A 23,798-nucleotide genomic window follows, 5' to 3' on the forward strand; every position below is an offset into this window, starting at 1 on the left:
CTGGTGAATATAGGTAGGAGTATGTAGGAGCCTGGGACGTGTGTGAACCTACGTTCAGCTGGATCCGTTAGGTTAATGTACAGGGTCCTCATTAGGTTGATGTACAGGGCCCTATTTAGGTTAATATAAAGGGTCCTCGTTAGGTTTATGTACAGGGACCTCGTTAGGTACAGGGTCCTCATTAGGTTAATGTACAGGGCCCTATTTAGGTTAATATAAAGGGTCCTCATTAGGTTTATGTACAGGGACCTCGTCAGGTAATATACAGGGCTCTCTTTAGTTTAATATAATGGGCCCTCTTTAGGTAAATATACAGGGTCCTCGTTAGGTTAATATACAGGGACCTCGTTAGATTAATATACGGGGTCCTCTTTAGGTTAATATACAGGGTCCGTGTTAGGTTAATACAGGGCCCTCTTTAGGTTAACATACAGGGCCCTCAGTCTCCTACATGGGAATCATTATATTTGTATATGTTAAAATGCGCGCACACACACACACGCACGCGCGCGCACACACGCACACGCACACAATTATCCTCAGGCATCTTCTCAGTCTACTAAATTTTGGGGTCCTGAAACGCCAGCTACGCAACTCGGAGTGTGAGCCGCACCATGTCAGGTCTGCCCGCATTTATTTATTTTAAAACACACTCTTCACCACTATTACACACCATAGCGCACAGTATGGCTTGACAAGACCATCTTTGCTGATGCGGTTGCTAGTTTACTTTTATTTACTGCGATAGCGGCCTGGGCGCTTTGACGCTTTCCGTTCGAGCTAACGAATAGCTTAATAGCTAGCTATCAAACATCAGCCTTCTTAGTTGAAATAGCTATAATAGGGTTGAATCCAAGCTGGGTTGTAACTTTATATATATATACACATATATACACGTGTATATATTTATATATATGTGTATATATATATATTGATAGCTATCGCTGACTCCTACAAACGAGCGATAGTCATGTTACTAATATTAGCTAGTGATGTACCATATTGATGTGCGCGTTTCTGTGGCATGCGTGTATGGCAGCAGCTGTGATGGACGCTAAACATGGCTCCGAATAAGTCCGCTTGTAGCTTGATATCTCGTCGACACTTCAGTTTGGTTTAAGGCACCACTAGAGTGTCAACTGGGCAACTTAATCAGACGATATTTGCGCTTTAAATCGCATACTGGTTGAACCGGTTCAGCCGCTGAGCGGAACTGGTCGGGCCCTGAACAATCATCAATACTTAAATCATATTTTACAATCACAAGATAGGTTTCATTTTGTTGCGCATTTGAGTTTTATTTTTTTTGTCTATCCAGAGTATTTGTACATCCCCACTCCACGACCGTTCGTCAGAGCGTGTGCATAAGCCCTATTACCAAACTCCGAACCATGGGAGACAGAGCTTTCTGTCACGCCGCTCCCTGTCTTTGGAATGCTCTCCCTGACCACCTGAGAGCACCACTGACCCTGGACACTTTTAAAAAAGGCCTAAAAACCTACCTTTTTAAAAAAGCCTTTCATTAGTTGTTTCCTTTGGAGAGACATTCTCTCTCCAAATTTTAACTTTTACTTTTCTTTTTTTTTCTTATGTAGCACTTTGAGATTGTTTGCTCAATTTAAAGTGCATTACAAATAAAATTCATTATTATTATTACAGAGTGCATTCTCAGAAGTCCATCCATATGGGGCTTATACATCAGAATGCATTATGGGAGGGTTTTTTGGTGATACTCAGCCATATCAGGACTCAAGAAGTGTACATTATAAAATCCTTAACCAAAAAAATATCTTTATCAAGCCGAAGAAAACTTGACTACAAAACCCATGCTTCCAAAATGCGGGTGGTCATTGCTTAAATAACAATAAGAAAACGCTATGCATCATGGTATATGGTCGGAAAATGAACGCACATCAGCACTCCCTCTCCAAGTGTCTCTGCCACTGATAAGTGTTGCATTCAATCCCCTTTGGTGGAGCTTAGCGATAGGTTATTGAGAGGAATAATTGATTCCCTGAAACAATCAGATGTGAAGCCCTGATTAAACAGAAATCATGCGGGAGCGGATAAACAGCTCGATTGGCTCGTCCTACACTATATAGGGTGAGGGAATGTGCAACATGTGTATGCCGGAGCCCCACTCACTGCCTCCCTCTCTGTCCTCAGGGCCCACCTGACAGGAAGTACCCGGCTAGCCACTCCCAATTGACATTGCCCTGCGCCGCTTGACAGACCTCCCTCTAGGGATCCCCTCCTCCTCCTCGCGCTCCCACCTCCTCCTCCCACCATGTATTGCCTCCAGTGGCTGCTGCCGGTGCTGCTGATCCCCAAGCCGCTGAACCCGGCGCTGTGGTTCAACCACTCAGTGTTCATGGGCTTCTACCTGCTCAGCTTCCTGCTGGAGCGGAAGCCCTGCACCATCTGCGCCCTCGTCTTCCTCGCTGCCCTCTTCCTCATCTGCTACAGCTGCTGGGGGAACTGCTTCCTGTACCACTGCCAGGACTCAGCCATGCCCCACGCCGGCCACCATCCCGCCATCGGGGCCACCTAGACGGGCGGCGGTGGGAGGGGCCGGGGCTCGATGAACTCTGGACTGGTTTGGACAGAGGGAGGACAGGAGGCCGTCCCAGTGCGCTGCCGTGCTGTAAAAGGGTGCTTAGATGTGGGCTGTGCTGATGGCGGGAGGGTGGGCCTTGTGCACACGATGGGTGGGGTCACTGGCCGATGGTCAGGGTTTGTGTACACCTGGGGTATTAGGGGGGTTGAGTTAATGGACGCACCACTGCCATGCTGTAAGAATATGCTGTGGGAAAGGGGTGGGTGGAGGACTGCTAAAGAGCTCGGAGGATGGGATGAATCGTCAACGTGTTACGGGCTCCCGGTCGATCCATTAACCAGGGTTGTCGTCGTCGTCATAGCAGCGTGGACTCTCAGCTTCCCGCTCTGAACCAGAAAAAAAAAAAAGAATTCACTGCGTTCCTTGGCAGCCGTGTTGTCTGGACACGCTCCAGAGAAGATGTGTGATGAGGTGGATTTGATTCTCTTGGGACAGTTGCTACGGTGATTATATCCAGCAAACCCCCAATCCCTCTGACCTCGAGGTGAGGGAGGTAGAGAAGTGGACAATCAAAGAACATTCTCTAACCTCCCTGCCCCCGAACAACAGGCGCCGCGGGAGCCCTTGGTCTCATCCTCTTCCTGACCCTCATCCCCAAGACCCTCTACTCTGGAGTTCTGCCGCTCCTTTTGTGCTTTATTCACCGTTTTAATTCACATGCTGATGATTTCCAAAGGGTAAACAAACTGTGAGAAAGAGAGAGACCATCTGCAGGAGGTCAGAGCTGTGTTGTATTCCTCCAGTCGTCAGGCTGGAGGGCTGTACCCTGCCTCCTGTCTGTTCTGTGTTCTACTGCTCATTATTGGTTTTGTTTTTAATTTAAATAAAAGTTTCTTCCTCTCAAAATAAAAACGATTTTTACTTTGGTTAAATTTGCGCTGTAGCTTAAGTTACAGGTTCCTCCCTGGGGGTATTAGGGTTAGAAAAGTCTTAAATTCACACCAGTTAAATAAGAAATCCTCAAAGTAAAGTCTACAATTTAATGGCATATTATTCTTTGTGATGCTGTATGGAGATAAATCCTTAAACCCTTGTTCACATAGCATACATTTTTAAGGTGACATTATACAACCAGTTGTGGGTGTGATTAGCTGTTACAAGCCGTTTTGAAAATCGGCCTCTTCTGACATCACAAGTGGGTGTGTCCACCTAGATAATCACACTAACACCTGGTGGTATAATATGTAACCATTTTAATAATGTTTTTGCAGCGCTTATGTTGTCGAGCTTTATGTCGTGAGCGTAGTTCCACTCCTGCCAGAATCAAACCTTAGTTGGCCTGCAGGTTCTGGCCAAAAAGGTACGAGCCTTAGGGATGGATGATACTTTGTTTGTCGGACATTGGTAGTCAATTGCAATTTAAAGAGTGCTTCGTTGAAATCTGTATATAGCTCTTTCCATTGTTCACACCGACAAGTATGCTGGAGTCATACATATATATTTTTATTTTCTTTGCTGGACAGAGTAAAAAAAAAACGGATTTCATAAATATATATATCTATATCAGTATGATAAAACACAGGTTGCTATACAAAAGCCAGTCGGTTTTCAGATTTTCATAAAGAGAAAATAAGTTTTAGGCAAGCTGAGGGTAAATACAGTGGAGTGAGGTCACTTCCTGCCACGGTACACTGCTCCTGGTTGGGAACCTCTCACACCATAAACATTTTCTAAACATTTTCAGAGCTTGCTTCATTCCTTCCCTATTACGTTCCTTCCTACCTTCCATCCTTCTTTCTTATTACATTTCTCTGAGCAGGAGGGATGAGGGAAGGATCCTTCATTTCCCTATTCTCACCCTTCATCCTCCTTCATTTATTATTTCCTTTCCTTTCTGTATTTTTACCCAAGAAATTTTCTTCGTAAAACCCAGAACATAGAACATGTTGGAATATTTACTGCCTCTATCAAACATCTCTTCACCAGAGAGCCAAGCAGTCCAGATGCTTTCCCAGGTTGTGGTTCCACATCCTCGCCAGCAGGGGACAGCATTTACAACGTAACGATAGAGATAACGACAGAGCTTCATCACTTTGTTCTATGAGGTGATCTGGTTATGTTTGGTTGTTTAGTATTGTGATCTTGTTCAGTCTACATCTATAATACGGATCTAGGTTTTTTTATTTCTATAATGTGATAATCATGTTTGTTTTGGTTACGTAACATGGTCACCTGGGTGATTTGGTTCTATAGTATAATTATCTGTAGGCGATCTAGCTCTATAGCATGGGAATCTAGGTCTATAATAAGGGTATCTTGGTGTTTTAGTTCCATAGGAGGGTGATCTACATCGTTCTAAAGTATAGTTATCAGTAGTAGTTATCTAGGTGGTCTGGTTCTATAGTAGGGTTATCTAGGTGGTCTTCTTCTATAGCATGCTTATCTGGCTGGTCTGGCTCTATAGTATGGTTATATGGGTGGTCTGGATCATAGGGTTATCTGGTTGATCTGGTTCTATAGTAGGGTTATCTGGTTGGTCTGGTTCTATAGTAGGGTTATCTGGGTGGTCTGGTTCTATAGTAGGGTTATCTGGTTAGTCTGGTTCTATAGTAGTGTTATCTGGTTGGTCTGGTTCTATAGTGGGGTTATCTGGTTGGTCTGGTTCTATAGTAGGGTTATCTGGGTGGTCTGGTTCTACAGTGGGGTTATCTGGTTGGTCTGGTTCTATAGTAGGGTTATCTAGGTGGTCTGGTTCTATAGTATGGTTATCTGGGTGTACTGGTTCTGGTACGTCTCGTCCTGCAGTTCTATGTTGAGCTGGTCCATCTTCTGAAAGCCGGAGTAACCCTTCTTACCTAGGAAGGGAGAAAGAGGGAGAGAAGGGGGGGAGAGATCCAGAGACAGCGATGAGTCTATGGAGGGTTGAAGGAATGAACTGGATGGATAGATGGATATAGGTGTAAATACAGTGTTAATGGATGGGTAAGGGCGGGGTGATAGAAGGGCCGTTGGTTAGAGGGGTGGGTGGATGATGGAGGGATGACGATTGGATGATGGATGGATGGTTGATGATGGATTAATGGGTGACGATGGGGGAATAGATGATGATGAATAGAGGGAGGGGTGGGTGGGTGGGTGTTGGAGGGATGGGTGAAGGGAGTGAGTGTGGAGGGATGGAGGGATGGGTGATTGAGGGAAGGGTGTACCGAAGGAGAGAACAGTCTCTCTGGCTGCGTTGCGTACGTCCTCATCCTCACTTCTCCACAACTCGGCTACCTGCTGTACACTCTCTGTAGCCTGACACACACACACACACACACACACACACACACACACACACACACACACACACACACACACACACACACACACACACACACACACACATTAATTAAACTCTGCTACCTGCTGAACACTTTCTGTAGCCTGACTCAGGCACACACGCATGCAGAAAATATACAAAGTTTTGGTCGCAAAGATGTTCAGACCTATATGATGGGGAAACAGGCAAATAAAAGGTCTTTGTGTGTTCTCACTCTGAGGTGTTTGAGGGCCAAACAGGAGGCTTGTTGGATCTTCACCTCGTTCTGCTTCAAGCTCTCTGTGTAGAACACTACTGCCTGGTGGGGGGGAGAGGGGGGGAGAGAGAGAGAGAGAGAGAGAGAGAGAGAGAGAGAGAGAGAGAGAGAGAGAGAGAGAGAGAGAGAGAGAGAGAGAGAGAGAGAGAGAGAGAGAGAGAGAGAGAGAGAGAGAGAGAGAGAGAGAGAGAGAGATTACTCTTATTGTGAAGGAGCATCAGTATCTTTTCAAAAGTATTGAGACTCTTATTGTGAAGGAGGGTTTGAATCTACAATCTTGAAACTTTTATTGTGAAGTTAACAGGATCTGTTACTTAACTTTCCTGAAGGCCTAGAAACTCATTGTGAAGTGACAGGGTCTGTCCAAAGTCTTGGGACTCTTATTGTGGAGGGCATTCCGTACCTTATTCCTGAAGGCCTTGCAGCCGAAGCCCCTGGCCAGGCATCTGGATGCAGCCTTACACACTTTGAGGCTGCTGTCCATCTGCAGGCCAGCCAGCGTCTCTAGGGTCACGCCCAGTGGGAGGAGCTCTGCAAAACCACGTCCCCTCAGCTTCTTTAGAGCCCGCCTCCTCTTGGAGCTTTGCAGTGCAGAGAGCAGGTAGACTGAAGCACATACAACATATTCAGTATAGAATACTGTCCTACCAGTATACGTGCGTGAGGTACGTACTAGCACTCGAGTACTACTAATAGTGTGAAAACATGATTCGTACAGTCTCGTGATGCTTGGGTCTCTTTGACTTTGGTGAGTGTCGCGAGTGACGTCATGAGTGTAGTCAACCAAAGGTGACATCCGGGTATCTTGATAATGTCGTTCAACTGAACAGTTATGTCCATCTTCCCAACTAGTCTATCATACTTCAAGCGTAACAGTTCTCATTTTCTGGAGAGGTAGCAAACGTGCCTATTTGACATAGACAGAATTTTGAGTTTATTCCCTCACAGGCAGCTTATTTTATGAAGCAGCAGAGTTCACACAGTTTTCTTCATACCCTCCCAGGCGAGGCGTGAGATGTGCTGTCCCAGATCCTGGATGCCCCAGCGCTGCAGGTAGACCGACAGCTGGAACACGGTGACTCTGTCTGGGCTGCAGGCGGGCCGGAGACAGGGTACCACCATGGAGCTGGCCTGGATCTGCTCCAGAAGCTCCTTGAACACTAGCGGGAAAACAAGCTGGATATCACTTCAATATCCTCCCGGGATATTAGACTTCCTCCAACCTTCAAGGTTGTATGAGTCAGAATCAGACATTCCTTCAGAGCATTGGAGTGCGAGCTCCTTAGGGTTGAGTGAATACAAATCCTAAACAAATATGATTTATAATCAGAAATAAACTTACAAATTGAAAGGTTACGAAAGAACAGACATATTTGCCATTAGCCCGGCTTCTGCCTGCACTGCCTCGACACTGGTGCTTTCATGCGTGGTTCGTGATCTGATTCTGAGCGTAGTAAAGTAAAAATTTTTTCGGTGACATCGGGTGATCTTCATGAGGTGAAGGCGATGTGTCGTACAAACAGACATATAAGTGAAGCTCCTCAACTCGTCAGGCATTTATGAACCAGAACATGTTGTCAGGGTGATGGACAGCCTCTGTTGGCTACTCAGGGGACGCAGACTAAATAATGGGTCACCTGAAAGGTCCTCTGTATTGCCCTTGTATTGCGTGATGCTCTGGGCCGCACCTTTCTCTGATTGGCCGGGGTGCTTGGCCTTCAGCTTGTGCGTGTAGCGTTTCCTTAGCGATCTGGAGAAGCTGTCGACATGGCAACAGAATGGAGTGTCGTCGTCAGCAACGCAGTCGTCCCAGAACAAGGACAGGTCCTTCGTCCTCTTGGGAAGTACTGAGGAGGAAACAATAGCAGGTTGATCTACTGAATACCATCTACTGAACATTTTATTAATACAGTTATAATAAGTGGATACTTTATTATAATTACATGAATCAATTATTAATACAGTTTACCATTAGCCTGTAACATAAGACAGACGGTCATAGAGACAGACAGTCAAGCAGACAGACAGAACAGCAGTCAGACCAACAGACAGACAAACAGACAGACAGATGGACGGACTACTGACTGTCTGTAGCATGGTCGTTCTCCAGCATCATGCGAGAGGCGGTTTCCAGCACGTCGTGTTGGAGAACGGTCTCCTCTAGCAGATATCTCCTGGCCCCGCTGGAGTCCACCGTGGCCAGCGCCTGAGACCGACCACGACACAGACACACATCCGCTGCTCAGGGTGGAGAGGATGGCTTGTATGGGCTTTTGTTTTAATTTGGGAGTGGTCATACATAAGCACTGATGATGCATGGTCTTACATCGTGGAACTGGTCTTTGGGTGTAACTGGTCTTTGGGTACATGGCAATACGCCGGGTTCAGACTACACAAATGCAATTGATTGAGTTTCAACACAATTACGCTGTTGCAGACTAAATTTAAGTGTCGAGGGCGATCATGAACGTTGAAATCGTGATCGGTTGTCTTTACCCTGTGTAGTCTGTCATGGTCAAACACGGTCAGCTGATTTTAGGGTATATCTGGTGTTTTGATGTGCTGGGTAGTGGTTCTGGTGTGATGGGTGAATGGTACCTACCTCTAAAATAATACTGCAAATGTCCAGGTGGGTCTCCAGAGCCTGGTCAAGACTCCAGTTCCCAGAAGTCAGTGGGGCAACAGGTAGCTGTTCCTCCTCAGAAGCTGATTGGCTGCTGTGGGAAAGAAGGCCCATGCTCTTTAGAGTGTTCTAGCGGAAAGAACCAATCCTGAAGGACAAAGAATATCTTTTTTTATTTATCTTCGGTCTGAGCTTCCGATGCATCATCCATCAGTTAATAATTATTTCTAATCAGTATATCCATCCTCCACCCATCCAACTTAAAATCACCCAGTGTCTTTCAGTCTCAAGCTCCCCATACAAGAGGTGTCATCTTCTGCATTCAGGTCATTTGACAGGAAGTCAAAGCTTTCCAGGACTTCGTCGACAGCCAGGGTCTCTGCGGATGACGGCTTCTTTAGCAATGAAAGGTTGTTCTAGTGAAAGAATGAACAAAAATACATCCAAATATACTTGGTGTTTTTTTTTATAACATGTATTTAACTGTATATCAACGCAGACGAATGTATGTTGTGTTAGTAATAGGTATATGCTCCTACCTTCAGTATTGTAGCCAGGTGGTTCACCTTAGAGTTGAGGGCCCTCAGTTCCTTCTCTTGCGCCTCCTGGTGGTGGAGGAGGGTCTCTAGCCGGGTGATCAGGACCCCCAGCCTGGCTGCCTGGAGCCGGCGTTGGGGCCCGCTCACCTCCAGCCCCCACGGACCCCCGGCTGGGGGGCTGGGCTGGGCAGATAGGTCCTCTGTGGACCCCTATCACAATATGGAAGCAGAGAGGGGATTACACTTTATTGACCACAGAAGGGAAATCCGTGGAATTAAACGTTACAGAAAATACTTTCAAGTTAAATCATTTTCTTTTTTTTGTATGATTAGCCGTTATGAAAATCACAAGTGGGCGTGTCCACCTAGATGTATGACGTATAGATGAGCAACGTTTGCTATAGTCCACTGTGTAGGCTGGTAGACTGATCTATCCAGCATAAATCTAGGTGAAAAGTGGACACGCCCACTTGTGATGTCAGAAGAGGCAGTATTCAAAACGGCTTGTAGTGGCTAATCACACTCACACCTGGTTGTATAATATGTCACCTTTTAATGTGAAAGGGTAATGCCCATACTGGGGAGTCTTAAGTGTGTGGCTTTAGCCTTCCTCTAGAGAGAGGGGAATGCGGGTGTCCTACCTGCCCGTTGTCGGTGTCCTGAACTGGGGCAGGGCTCGGTCCGATGCCTTGGAGGTCTCGGTGGTCTAGCTCTCCTACTGGGTTCTTTCTGAGGATGTCTGGAGTGCTACACCTGTTAGCATCGCAGCAATAAATAGTTATTTATATATCGGGTTGGAAGATCTCTAACTTATTTTAAGTATAGATGTAGATAGGTAGAAGGTTAGAAGAAGTGTACCAAACAGTTTAATAGAGAAGTAGATAGAGTTCAGTTTTTTAGATTGGTAGTAAGTCGTTTTCTAACCTTGGTGGAGCCAGCAGGGAAAGTGTTTTATTCTCCAGTTGTATGAAGGGAGTCTCCCCTCCTCTCCAGTGCTCCTCTGTCCCCTCTCCTCCCTCCCCCTCCATCCTCACCCAGCCCTCTTTCTCCTCTCCTCCCTCCCCCACCGCCCTCCTCCTCTTCTCACTCCCCCCTGAAGGGAGCTCCGTGAGGCTCGGGACCCCCAGGGAGAGCTGGGGGTGGCTTCCCCCCAGACTGCAGCACTGGCTTGGGTCCGAGCCCTGGCTGTGGGAGGGTTGGTATGTTAATCAAAGACATGAAATTAATGCAACGCAATATACTGTTGAGGACACCACTGTCCTAAAATCCTTTTTTAACTCAACAATATGTACATGCTACTAACAAACGGAATAACTTATCTGGTAGGGTACTAGTTAAGGCTCTAACTCACTAATCTGCTCAGTACTGCTAGCTCACCAGCTAACAAACAAACTAACAAAGGGAATAGTTACTAATAACTAACTCACTTTACCCACTTACTCACCAAATAACCGATTATCATCGATCTAACCAGCTTATCAGATACTTTTACTAGTAACTGCAATAACTTGTAAATTGATAACTGTACATTATTATACTTCCAACAATTGATCTTACCTGGGCTGGTCTGTCGGGCTTAGGGGGCTGTCAGAGCAGGTGATTTTATCGGCTGGAATGAGGGTGGGGTCAGACATGTAGCTGAGTAAGGACACCCCTCCTCTAGAGGGGCGGGCTCTGGGGGTGAGAGACGGCATGGATCCCTCTCCGTCCTGCAGATGAACCATAGACTAGAGAGAGAGAGACATGGACATAGATAGAGAGGGGGAGTAAGAGAGAGAAGAGAGAGTGAGAAAGAAAGACTGGTGCGGACTAGAGTATATGTGTCTTTGTATAAATGTGGTTGCGTGTAGTGTATATTCTGTTTAACGTGTGTGTTTGGGTCTACTTACTACAAAGGTATTAAGTATTGTGTGTAGGCCGTATAGTGTGTGCACACAAGGAAGTATAAAGTGCAGTGTGTATTTGGTGTATAGTTTACTCACTATGAAGTATTTCTCAGTGAAGGAGGTGGAGGTTCTGCTGTAGGAACTCTTCCTTCTTGAGGACACAGGACGCAACCGGTCCCCACACACACTGTCAAACGGACTACACACACACACACACACACACACACACACACACACACACACACACACACACACACACACACACACACACACACACACACACACACACACACACACACACACACACACACACACAGCTGTAAGTCATTAATGGTAACCACAATCTATCAGAAACTTGAAACTTGTTCCATAGGAAGACAGTATTATTGATGTGTGTGTGTGTGTGTGTTGTGGGGAGAGGGGGATAAGTGTGTGTGTGTGTGTGTGTGTGTGTGTGTGTGTGTGTGTGTGTGTGTGTGTGTGTGTGTGTGTGTGTGTGTGTGTGTGTGTGTGTGTGTGTGTGTGTGTTGTGGGGGGAGGGGGATAAGTGTGTGTGTGTGTGCATGGGGGGTCGATTATGGGGGCAAGTGGTGTGTGTGTGTGTTGGGGGGTATTTCCTGTGAAAGAGGGTTCCTCCATGATGGAAATGCATGCAATGTTCTATAATGAGAGCATAGGAACATAGAGCTCCACAACCCCTTTGTGTCAGCGCAGAGCTCATGGAGTTCGGCTTTCGGTAAACATTTTTTTTTTTTTTTTAGAACTAGAATAAATGTGTGGAGCAGGAATGTAGCAAGCTGTATGTTTTGGCTTGCATCGTACAGGACTCTACTCTATTGCGGACACGTTAATGTAAAAACACACAAAACACACAGTGTGGGTACACAGCGTGCAGTTTGAGCTGTGGGGACCTGTTGTGGCTCTGTGGGGACCTAGGGTTGCTCTGTGGGGACCTGGGGTTGCTTTGTTGGGACCTGTGGTGGCTCTGTGGGGTCCTGTCGTGGCTCTGTGGGGACCTGTGGTGGCTCTGTGGGGACCTGAGGTTGCTTTGTGGGGACCTGAGGTTGCTTTGTGGGGGCCTGTTTTGGCTTTGTGGGGGCCTGTTCTGCCTTTGTGGGGACCTAGGGGTTGCTTTGTGGGGACCTGGGTTTGCTTTGTGGGGACCTGTGGTGGCTTGGTGGGGACATACTTCCAGGTGACCTCTAGTTGGAGCTTGATGGTCCCAAGCTCGGTGACGTCCACCAGCATGAGCTGTGGCCGAGCCACAAAGAAGTCGGCGCTGGCGCACGTTACCATGCCGACTAGCAGCTGGCTAAGGCCCTTGGCTTCCGTCACCTGAACAAGAAAACACAGAGACATGAGAGAGAGGGAGACGGAGGCTGATCCGGAACGTTCTATGAGACAATCTAGAACGGTGGTTCTCAACTGGTCTAGCCTCAGGAGCCACGTGTCATTATCACAGCCCGAAAATATAAAAAAAGTTTGACCAATATTGCAGTAATAAGCAATGCCTTCATGAACTAAAAACATGGAGCGAACAAAAAGCTGCGACAAATGAGTCGCAACTCAATTAAATAGAACGACTTTGAAACATGAATTAAGATTGAAGACATTGGTGAATTCATGGGCTTCTTTCTGAAGATCAAGGTTTGAAATATGCTCTGCTGCAACCCACTGAAAATGCCGTTGCGAACACAAGAAGCATATAGACCCAGAGAGGGGTGTCGTGTGTGTAGTGGGTGTGGGTGCATGCCGTTTATACCTTGATCTCAAAGTTGTGGTGTGTGTGCGGGAGGAAGACCATTTCCTCTTCATCCCAGAGCTGCGAGTCATCTGATTGGATCTTTCCGCGGATCCTCCACCGCTGACGACCCAATCGCACCACCACCTAGTCAGGTGATGTCATCATCAGGTGACGTGATGTCATCATCAGGCCCCGTGAAGTCCTCAGGTCTCATGATAATGTCAACCACAGTCTGACTAATGAATCCATTCAGTCTAGTCAGTCTAAATTAATTGATTCATTATAATTAATAACTATAATGATTTAATTATAACAGTTTCAGTATTTCAGTTAGAATTTAACCTCACCAGTACATGAACAGTTGCAGCATTTCAGTTAGTATTTAACCTATACGGTACATAAACACTTTCAGTTTTTCAGTTAGTAATTCATCTCTACGTTACATGAACAATAGCAGTATTTCAGTACTTAACCTCACCAGCTCCACACGTTATGCTGGGAGACTCACCTCAAACTGGTCTCCAGGACAGAGTCTAGCGAACCCGATTAGCCCTGCAACACACAATACAGCATGACAAGTGTATGTGTGTGTGTGTGTGTGTGTGTGTGTGTGTGTGTGTGTGTGTGTGTGTGTGTGTGTGTGTGTGTGTGTGTGTGTGTGTGTGTGTGTGTGTGTGTGTGTGTGTGTGTGTGTGTGTGTGTGTGTGTGTACCTTTCATCTTGATGTGTAACTCTCCCAGTAATATTTCTAATTCTCCTTCCATTGCTGACATATCCTGAAACAAACAACCATAAATGAATAACTTCATTGTTCATGATTAAAGTAACATGAATTGCGCACATGACCACCATTAAAGAACTGTATGCTGATCCAACTTCAGTTGATTATAGTTTTGTATATTCATATATTATACATTTGCTATGAGGTAAGGAAGTTGACAGAAAAATGCATATTTGATTAGTTTAGTGAGTTAGTGAAATTGAGAGGGACATGTTCATGAGTACATCTTACTGTATAAACATTTTACATTGTTTTCTTACTGTGATTTATTATTTGTCATTTATTTTGTTACAGACCCATTTTTCTTTTTATTTGCTTTCACTATGTAAATGCGTGTCATAATACCATTTTTATTGAAATTGGGTGAGGCCGGCAAAGAGAGCGGGAAGGTTTTGAGAAGGAGAAACTAACAGACAGTGAGGAAAGGAGAGTGAGAGAAAGAAAATAGAGAGAAAGAGAGATAGGCAGAGAGAGAGGTGGTGTAACTTGTTTTTTTTTTTTGTTTAAATGATCCTTAGCCCACAACGCAGTCTAGGGAACATCTATCCCATAATAATAAGACTACCATCCTAATGCTCAGGATTCTCCTAGATTCTTGAGTAATTAACATCATTTTGTGGGGACTGAAATGGTTTCGGTTTGCATTTCTAATGAGTGATCTTTAAACAATTCGACAGAGACTCTCTGTTCAGGCTTGATGAAGGACCAATCGGAGAGCTTAGATTCATCTCAGTCTCTCTGGAAATACATTGTTAGTTTAGTTTTCATTTCATGACCACATTATACTCTGGAAACTCTTGCTTGGGAAAAGACACATGGGTTCTGTACGTTATCTGACCGCGACCCACCTCCAACTGGACATGACCCATTCTGAGTCCTGACCCTGAGCCCTGGTTAAGAGGAATTTCTCTCTCTCTCTCTCTCTCTCTCTCTCTCTCTCTCTCTCTCTCTCTCTCTCTCTCTCTCTCTCTCTCTCTCTCTCTCTCTCTCTCTCTCCCCCTCTTTCCCCTCTCTCTCTTTCTCTCTATCTCTCTCTCTCTCACTCTTCTCTCTCTCTATCTCTCTTTCTCTCTCCCCTCTCCACTCTCTCAACCCCCTCTCTCTCTCTCTCTCTCTCTCTCTCTCTCTCTCTCTCTCTCTCTCTCTCTCTCTCTCTCTCTCTCTCTCTCTCTCTCTATCCCCCCCCTCTCTCTCTCTCTCTCTCTCTCTCTCTCTCTCTCTCTCTCTCTCTCTCTCTCTCTCTCTCTCTCTCTCTCTCTCCCGCTCCCCTTTTAAGATCCAACTTAAATAATACCAGATGTCAAATTTAACAAACGTATAAAAACAATGATTTATTAATCATGACTTTTATGTTTGTGTAGAATGTTGAACTTAAATAATGAGCTGATAATGAGCAGCACATAGTAACTGATATACTACCTATAGTAATTATCTATCTATCATCATCATCATCATCATCATCATCATCATCATCATCATCATCATCATCATCATCATCAGTGTGATGCCTTTGATTGAGTTTATCCCTGCCCCTGTCTGGTGAACACTTGGATAATGTTTATTTTACCTGCTTATTTAAAAAAGATAAAATAGTGTTTTAAATAACAACAGATGTCTGAGATAGGCGTTTTTGAGCAGCAACGTAGCAGCTACAGCTACATAGTGCCATCTTCATAGCAGTAGCTTGCAGCTACATAGCACCAGCTACAAAGCATAGCAGGCTAATACATAGCACCAGGTACATAGCATTTGCTGGGCAACTACCTAGCAGTGCAACCCATTTAAAAATGTTTCCTTTCGTGACATCACAACACTGTGTCCAGGTGAATGATGGCTTTATCAGCCTACCGGTTGACAAAGTCCCCTGGGGTGACTGGTAGGCTTATCTATCCATCATACATGTAGATGGACACTCCCACTTGTGATGTCTCAAGTTGGCAAATTCAAATCACACCTGTTGGTAAAATAGTGACCCCTCACAATGCATAACGTAAAGACCCTTTAAATCACACATTAAGTACTGCACGTACTGTACAATGCAGCGCTTGTGCACGCTCTATCTCTCACACACACACACACACACACACACACACACACACACACACACACACACACACACACACACACACACACACACACACACACACACACACACACACACACACACACACACACACACACTCCTACCTGCAGGCTGTGTGTGTGTGTGCGGCTGAGCTCCAGCAGGCTGTCCCTGGAGGCCCGGGTGGAGGGAGAGAGAGAGAAGGCTTTCTTCATGTTGATCGCCCCTTGACTCAGCCTCCATTGGATGCAGTACATCTCATAGAGCTCCTCCAACTGAAACACAAAGCACTACGGTAGTACTACAGTACTACTACAGTACCACTACATCTCATAGAGCTCCTCCACCTGAACCACGTAGCACCACGGTAGTACCACAGTGGTAGTACATCTCACACAGCTCCTCTCAGTGGTACTAGAGTTCTACCTCAGTACCTCAACTGTTGATTGATTGTTTGATGAGTAAGGCATGCAGCGTACTTAAAAATGGATTTTCTTTGACGTAGAAAATTGTTTTATACTCAGTTTGGTTGCTGAACGTTCCATTATAGTTGAAAACAGTGTGGGGTCAATTGAGGAAGGGGAAATCAAATCAAAGTGAATCACCCCGGCCTTGCATATCTGACTAATCCAACTTAATCTTGGCATTGCCGTCATCTGTTTTTTGCAAATTAAGGAATCTTGGAGGCGCAAGAAGTGCCGCAAGCTGTGTTTTTTTTTTTTTTTTTTAGCAATCACATCATCAACTGTTTCGGCTTGACGTATGCGGCCTGCTTTAGCATACCTTGCTCATGTGGAACTCGAGTCTACGGATGTAGCGCTCCAGGGCCCGCATCTCCTGCAAATCACATCTCATGTTAGAATTGCATACTGTTAACACTCAAATAATAACTCATCATAGTACCGATTAGGAGAGAAAAACTGTTAATAACAGTTATAACAGTTATATAACAGTTGTTAATAACATTACTACCCAAAGCGAGGGTTAGCATAGACTGCTTTTAACATTTTAACAATACCAATCATAGCAGTGGTGACCATAGCAAGCTGTATAATATCTGCACTATCACTATCTGAAGCATCACAAGCATAAGCATCAGGTTGCTGGTTAAGCTAACTGTTACCTTTTCCAGGTCATAGAGGAAGGCCTGCGAACACAGAGAGACAAGAGTATCATCAATGACGCACCACACACACACACACACACACACACACACACACACACACACACACACACACACACACACACACACACACACACACACACACACACACACACACACACACACACAAACACACACACACACACACACACACACACACACACACACACACACACACACACACACACACACACACACACACCAGTCTGGAGTTCCTCTTGGTCTCTCTCTGGTGAGACGACAGGAAGTCCATCTCCGTCTGGTGAACCTCCAGGTACTCCCTACAGGAAGTGACGTGTACAGTGTGTGTGAGTGTCAAGGTGATTCATACACTTAATAGTAAACATAGCTGAGTCCTGAAGTACTTCATAGTTAAGTACTATCACAGGTGATGCGGTACCAGTAAGTGTACTAGTACTAGCTAACGTACTGTGGTAATAGTTGGTGTAGTACTAACTTAAGTACTGTGGTACTAGTTAGTGTAACAGTAGCTTAGGTACTTTGGTACTAGTTAGTGTAGTACCAGCTTACGTACTGTGATACTAGTAAGTGTAGTACTAGCTAAGGTACTTTGGTCCTAGTTAGTACTAGTTTACGTACTGCAGTCCGTCGCGCAGCGCTCTGAAGATTCCATCCACCTGCTCCGGGGGCTGACCCGACATGACCCCGCCCACTCTGGACATGACCCCGCCCACTCTGCTGGGATACAGGTGCATCCTTGGAGCTCTGTTACTAATCAGAGACTTGGAGCGTAGAGAGTGACGAACTGAGGGGGGTCTGAGAGAGAGAGGGAGGGAGAATTCATCATATGGTATTGAACATCTTCCCCTCTTTTTATTTGTATGGCCTCTATTCTGTGTCATTGCCCTCCTGCCTCTTGGTGTGTGTGTGTGTGTGTGTGTGTGTGTGTGTGTGTGTGTGTGTGTGTGTGTGTGTGTGTGTGTGTGTGTGTGTGTGTGGTACACACATAGACAGGAAGAGCATTCCAATTGAAGTGAACATTTAGTTTCTGGAACAAATAGAATCCTTGTTTAGTACTTAGGGGAAATACTATTGAGCGTTTAATGGGACACACTGGTTAGGTGTTTAAGGGGACATACTGTTTAAGTGTTTAAGGGGACATACTGGTTAAGTGTTTAAGGGGACATGCTGCGTTGGTGTTGAGGGGGACATGATGCTTTAGTTTTAAATGTTGGTAAAGTGTTTAAAGGGACCTGGTTTATTGTTTAAGGGGTTCTGGTTGAGGTTCTGCTAAGCACTCCATGATTGACCTGTATCTGCATTAAACAATCTCTTCATAGCTGATGAGTCTATTAGGAGATGTCTATGTTATGCTGGCTGTCAGGTTCTCTGGATGAGAAACAGACTCGGGGAGACAGCATTTCCTCAGCAGACAGAGCCAGGGGATTTTCACATCAACATGTCGTAAAGTGTCTCCATGAGTTTACAAGTATTTGAGCATATGGGGCGCCGTTGTTGGCTGTGAGCCCTTGTCACTCACCGCCATTGTCCAGTCAGGGAGCTGAAGCCAGTGAATGACCGGCTCCTCTGGATCAAACTGCCGTTGGATGGCGAATCAAAATGTAGCTTGACCGACATCCTCTCTGGACAGAGAGAGAGGAATAGAGAGGGGGTTAATACAATACTACACTTCTTTCATGTCCATTTATCAGTTTGTCCATCTGTCTGTCTGTCTGTCTGTCTGTCTGTCTGTCTGTCTGTCTGTCTGTCTGTCTGTCTGTCTGTCTGTCTGTCTGTCTGTCTGTCTGTCTGTCTGTCTGTCTGTCTGTCTGTCTTTCTGCCTAGCTTTCATATTGTAAACATTTGTCTTTTAAACTTCCAGCCAAAAGGTTTTTGGTAGGCTTTATATGGTTTATAAAGATTATATGGTTTTTATAGTATACATATTTCCCATATCTATTTAGTTGATATGTTTCATAAAGTCTGTATCGTTTGTATAGTTTTAATGATAATACAATTGATGTGGAATGAGGGTCTTTCTTTTGGAGTATGTCAGCTTGTCACTGCAGGGGAGTGTTTATCCCTGGATCAGCGCCAGCTCAACGCTGATTGGCTCCTCAGGCAGAGGTCAAGGGTGAACACTGACTAGTGTCCCCTTGGGTGAAGAACTATGCTGCTCTGGAGAACAGAGAACTTTTACCCTCTGAAGAGACATGGTTATGTTGTTCTCCATAAAATGTGGTTGTGATCTCTTTATCTGTCCTCCCTTGCAACATTTTTACAACTTTGGAGTTTAGAGAGGACGATAAAAGAGGACAAACACAACTAAGAGAAAATGGCGAATATGTTGCATGGACCGATGTTGAAGCAACAGATCCAAGACATATTTACGGTTAGAGTTACGGTTCTATAGAATTAATATCTAGAAGTTATCGATCGCGAAAGTAAAGAACTAGAATGTGTAGATCTAGAAAGTAAAGTACTTTGCGCAGATCTAAGTTAAAAACAACAAGCTACTTTACATTAACATTTACACTTAGGGCATTTAGCAGAAACTATTATCCAAAGCAAATTACCATTGTACATTTGTGGAATAAAGGTAGAATAAACAATATATCGCTGTCGGTGCAGTAAAGATATTCATAAAAACAAGTGCCAAGCACTTACAATTGTTAGGTTAACCAATTCCCGTATACAGTAAAGATAGCTAGGATAAGCTACTTCTTGTAAGAGTTGGTGGAGGGATAGGTTGGGCAAGGAGGGGAAGCAAGGGGAACAAAGAATTGGAAGAAATGAAAGCTGCAATAGATACAGCGAGCAGGAGGAAAGAGGGAGTAAGAGAGAGACAAAGAATATTGGAGGTTTTTGCTCTCTCTCTCTCCCTCCAACCCCTTTCTCTCTCTCTCTCACACTCTCTCTCTATTTTTCACTCTCTCTCTATGCGATGATTTATGGTTTAATAACTATGGTTTAGCAACTATGGTGACGATGGTTACTGTGGCTTTCGAATCAGGATTAAAACTATCTCAAATAACTTAATCCTTCCATCTGTTGACTTTAACTCTCTCCCTCTCGATCACGAAAACACGCACGCACGCGCACGCACGCACGCACACACACACACACACACACACACACACACACACACACACACACACACACACACACACACACACACACACACACACACACACACACACACACACACACATACATATACACACTATAGATTCAACATATTTGGACTCCAAAGTGCACAGATGCTCAGGGATGTTTATTTGCATGCGCAATGTGGATTACAAATGCCTGCATAACCACACAGATCCATTATGTCTATTGTAGTCCAGTCTAGTCTAGTCTATTATGTTATATCATATTATTTGATATTATAATATTATATTTAATTATAATTTATTGTACTATATTTTAGCGTAGTCTGGTCTTGTCACGTCTGGTCTGGTCTAGTATGATTTGGACACACCATTGCACATAAAATCTGTTATTTACATTTCCTGGTTAGGAAGTGTGCGTGTGTGTCTGTGAGGTTGTGTGTGTGTGTGTGTGTGTGTGTGTGTGTGTGTGTGTGTGTGTGTGTGTGTGTGTGTGTGTGTGTGTGTGTGTGTGTGTGTGTGTGTGTGTGTGTGTGTGTGTGTGTGATACTCATTTGCCCTGTTGAGAATCAGGTGAGTGGGTTCAAACACGGACACACACACACACACACACACACACACACACACACACACACACACACACACACACACACACACACACACACACACACACACACACACACACACACACACACACACACACACAACCTCAGAGAGACACACACAACCTCACAGACACAAACGCACATGTGTGTGTGTTTGTGTGTGTGTGTGTGTGTGTGTGTGTGTGTGTGTGTGTGTGTGTGTGTGTATGTGTGTGTGTGTCTATGTTCTTATGAAGAAGGTAACCTGAGCAATGGTCTTATATTCAGCCCAACAGCCCCCACACCATCTCTCTCTGTAGGACACAAAACAACCCTCCTGATGGTGTTTTAAAATTCTGCATGGAATAACGGATTGTTTACTCTCTGTAGAAGGGCAGGATCTATAAAGAAATGCATGCTTCTCACGCCTTAACCCTCCCCTCCCCAGATTAACTCAGACAAATATTGTGTCTAATTTGTGATGCCGCTAATAGTGCTGTTATATGCTGTGAGCAACCTCATAAATCAGGGAGTAACCAATAATCTCCCACGGTTGAACGATGAAGGCTCAAAACTTTAAAGTTAAAAAGTGAAGTAGAAGGAAAGAAGTAGAAGAAGAAGGAAAATAAGTAAAATGAGGCAATGCAATAGAGGTAGAAGAAGGATAAGAAGAAGAAGAAAAATAAGAAGAAGCTATTCCTTATTAATGCCTGAAGTGAATTCATTCTCTACATCTAACCCATCCTAACCAGCTAGGGCAGTGGGCTGCCTGCCAGGGTAGCTCTTGGGGAGCAACTCCAGTTTTTAGTGCGCTAGTGGTGCAGTGGGGCAATCTTGTGTTATGCTGGGTTCGTTTTTAGATGTTTTTTGTTCGAAATGTTTCCCACATTTTTGACTGAATATAAAACCAAGAGACAAATCAGAAATAAACTTGAATCACAAAAAATACGCAGCTTAAAGATGTTGCAAAGAGCAAAGAATATTCTCTGAATGGGACTGAGTATGGCACAGTGCATCCTCAGATAATATTCTGAATATTTAAATACTGCTGGATCAGGAAGGTGGAGTTTGTGTGTGTGCGTGCGTGCGTGCGTGCGTGCGTGCGTGCGTGCGTGCGTGCGTGCGTGCGCGTGTGTGTGTGTGTGAGTGAGAGAGACCAGTTGATACATGTTCAACAGAACCCCGTTGGCCAACCAGTTCAACTAGTCCAATACCAGAATGGGAGTGCCTTGTTTCATCTGCTCATCCGTTGTGTGGATCAGGCTGAGTAGAGCAAATAATCAACAATATTCACCTCTCACGTTAATAATCAATAATCATTTTTGTTGTCCTACACTGATTCTGTAGTTGCTCTACTCTACTCTACTGTACTTAACACTTGTTTCTACCCTACTCTACACTTACTCTACTGTATTCCGCACTACTATAGTTGCTACTCTTCTCTTCTCTACTACCATACTCTACTCAATGATACTATATTATACAACTGTAAAATGTAAAGGTGGACTATTTATCTTGTCAACTGTTAAGACTTATCACAAAGCCTAGGATTATATTCAACCAGTAGCATCAAAGACGATCTGGTGAACTGGTCCACTGACCTCGTCTCAAAGAAGGCTTCACACTCCTGCTAATTAAAGAGCAGCCTTCAGATTATTCAATTAAACAACAATGAGACCTTATGTAGACTTTGTGACATCACAAAGGCCCCCCTGGCGTTCTGACGACCCACATGCATTGTTCCCTAATTTGAGAACCTCGATTATTCTTTGCAACACACACACACACACACACACGCGCGCACACGCACACGTACACACACGCATACTTTATCCAGCTCTGCCAAAACAAAACCAGAAATTCAGGAGTACCAGCCTGCCTGCCAGCTGATGTGTGTGTGTTTGTGTGCGGATGTATGTGTGTGTGTGTGTGTGTGTGTGTGTGTATATAAATATTTGAATACATAAATATGATAAATCTATTTATTAATTAAATAGTAACAATGCTTGCCGCGTAAAAACCATCAGGTCAGAAACCATTATCTAGGTCAATCGAGGTTACCGACCACAACCCAAGCAACGTTACTCGGGCCGGGCTGACCCGTGCTTACCCACGCTTGCACGTCCTACCCTGCGCTTACTCTGTGATGATGAAAAACATTTATCAAATGTATCTAATATAAAATACATCAAAAGATTTAATGGGAACCGTATACCTTGACTATAGTGGAAGAACATTCATTGTAACCAGTACCATAGCGGTCTCAGCAACACAATGCAAGATTGCAATAAATCTGATGAGTAATACTAACGTAGAAGGAGAGGCAGTAGTCACGTAGTCCTCATAATATATCTAACAATAATTACATACTTTAAGTGTACTCACCACTGGCTGGGGATGTGAGCTGGTCAGTGCTGCTTCACAACACACACTGTCATATCTACATACACAGCCCTGAGCTGTGTGTGATAGGCAGCTGTCTGCTGGCTGACTGATAGCACGCACGCCGAGCCTCTCCTTCACCCCCAAACCAATTTTAAAAACAAGAAACGTTTCAGCCAGATATAAACTGTCAGTCTTTTGCCTGTCTGTCAGTCGTCTACCTGTCTTTCTGTCTGTCTTTCTATCTGTCTGTCCTTCTATCTGTCAGTCTTTCTGCCTGTCTTTCTGCCTATCTTTCTATCTGTCTGTCTGCCTCTCTACTCTAAGCTGCTCAAGCAACCCAGTTAATTCCACTATTTGGTTTTTCTTCTCCTCCTTTGTCCCACCCCTTTTCTTTAAACATTCTCTCTCTCTCTCTCTCTCTCTCTCTCTCTCTCTCTCTCTCTCTCTCTCTCTCTCTCTCTCTCTCTCTCTCTCTCTCTCTCTCTCTCTCTCTCTCTCTCTCTCCCAATATCTCCTTGCTGTTTCTCTCAGTAGATCCAGCTGTTCTAAGCCACCCCCCTTTTTTCCATCTTAGTCTCATTCTACACCAACGCTGACACACACACACACACACACACACACACACACACACACACACACACACACACACACACACACACACACACACACACACACACACACACACACACACACACACACACACACACACACACACACATGCACAATGGCACTGTTGCATTGAAACATCATGATTGGGAGGGTAAGCTCTCTTTCCCTGACTCCCTTTCTTCTCATTCTCTCTCTCTCTCTCTCTCTCTCTCTCTCT

General features: G+C 44.7%; 2 protein-coding genes across 4 annotated transcripts; one reads left to right on the plus strand and one right to left on the minus strand.

The window, feature by feature from the left end:
* Positions 1–511: 511 nt before the first annotated feature.
* On the plus strand, positions 512–3,469 carry blcap (bladder cancer associated protein). The gene is made up of 2 exons (XM_030373988.1): positions 512–621; positions 2,167–3,469. The coding sequence occupies exon 2, from the start codon at positions 2,288–2,290 to the stop codon at positions 2,549–2,551; it is 264 nt and encodes an 87-aa protein (XP_030229848.1). The 5' UTR covers positions 512–621; positions 2,167–2,287; the 3' UTR covers positions 2,552–3,469.
* A 569-nt stretch (positions 3,470–4,038) lies between these two features.
* On the minus strand, positions 4,039–23,405 carry ripor3 (RIPOR family member 3). 3 transcript variants are annotated; one of them, XM_030373959.1, is made up of 25 exons: positions 22,973–23,405; positions 18,434–18,536; positions 17,533–17,709; positions 17,135–17,213; positions 16,894–16,917; positions 16,554–16,607; positions 15,896–16,045; positions 13,640–13,703; positions 13,436–13,479; positions 12,946–13,071; positions 12,373–12,518; positions 11,280–11,382; positions 10,855–11,024; positions 10,222–10,482; positions 9,939–10,050; positions 9,298–9,507; positions 9,029–9,174; positions 8,738–8,849; positions 8,221–8,341; positions 7,773–7,982; positions 7,131–7,295; positions 6,539–6,741; positions 6,094–6,177; positions 5,764–5,854; positions 4,039–5,412 (listed from the first exon to the last, which is right to left on the minus strand). In XM_030373959.1, the coding sequence occupies exons 2-25, from the start codon at positions 18,529–18,531 to the stop codon at positions 5,312–5,314; spliced, it is 3,051 nt and encodes a 1,016-aa protein (XP_030229819.1). In that variant the 5' UTR covers positions 18,532–18,536; positions 22,973–23,405; the 3' UTR covers positions 4,039–5,311. The 3 variants fall into 3 exon arrangements, with proteins under 3 accessions (XP_030229819.1, XP_030229818.1, XP_030229820.1); XM_030373958.1 differs by having other exon boundaries at positions 8,738–8,852; XM_030373960.1 differs by having other exon boundaries at positions 7,824–7,982; positions 8,738–8,852; positions 22,973–23,404.
* Positions 23,406–23,798: the final 393 nt, after the last annotated feature.

This window comes from Gadus morhua, chromosome 13 (genome assembly GCF_902167405.1).
Source record: "Gadus morhua chromosome 13, gadMor3.0, whole genome shotgun sequence".
In the NCBI taxonomy this organism is placed as follows: Eukaryota; Metazoa; Chordata; class Actinopteri; order Gadiformes; family Gadidae; genus Gadus; species Gadus morhua.

What these genes read in the sequence shown, in the direction of transcription:
- blcap (XM_030373988.1), top strand. Translation starts at nt 2,288, where the DNA reads ATGTATTGCCTCCAGTGGCTGCTGCCGGTGCTGCTGATCCCCAAGCCG.
- ripor3 (XM_030373958.1), bottom strand. Translation starts at nt 18,531, where the DNA reads ATGTCGGTCAAGCTACATTTTGATTCGCCATCCAACGGCAGTTTGATC. An exon ending in TCACTGAGAAATACTTCATA is followed by an intron (nt 11,025 to 11,279) that starts GTGAGTAAACTA and finishes CTCTCTCTCTAG; the next exon opens with TCTATGGTTCATCTGCAGGA. An exon ending in TGGCCCTCAAACACCTCAGA is followed by an intron (nt 5,855 to 6,093) that starts GTGAGAACACAC and finishes TGTGTGTGTCAG; the next exon opens with GCTACAGAGAGTGTACAGCA.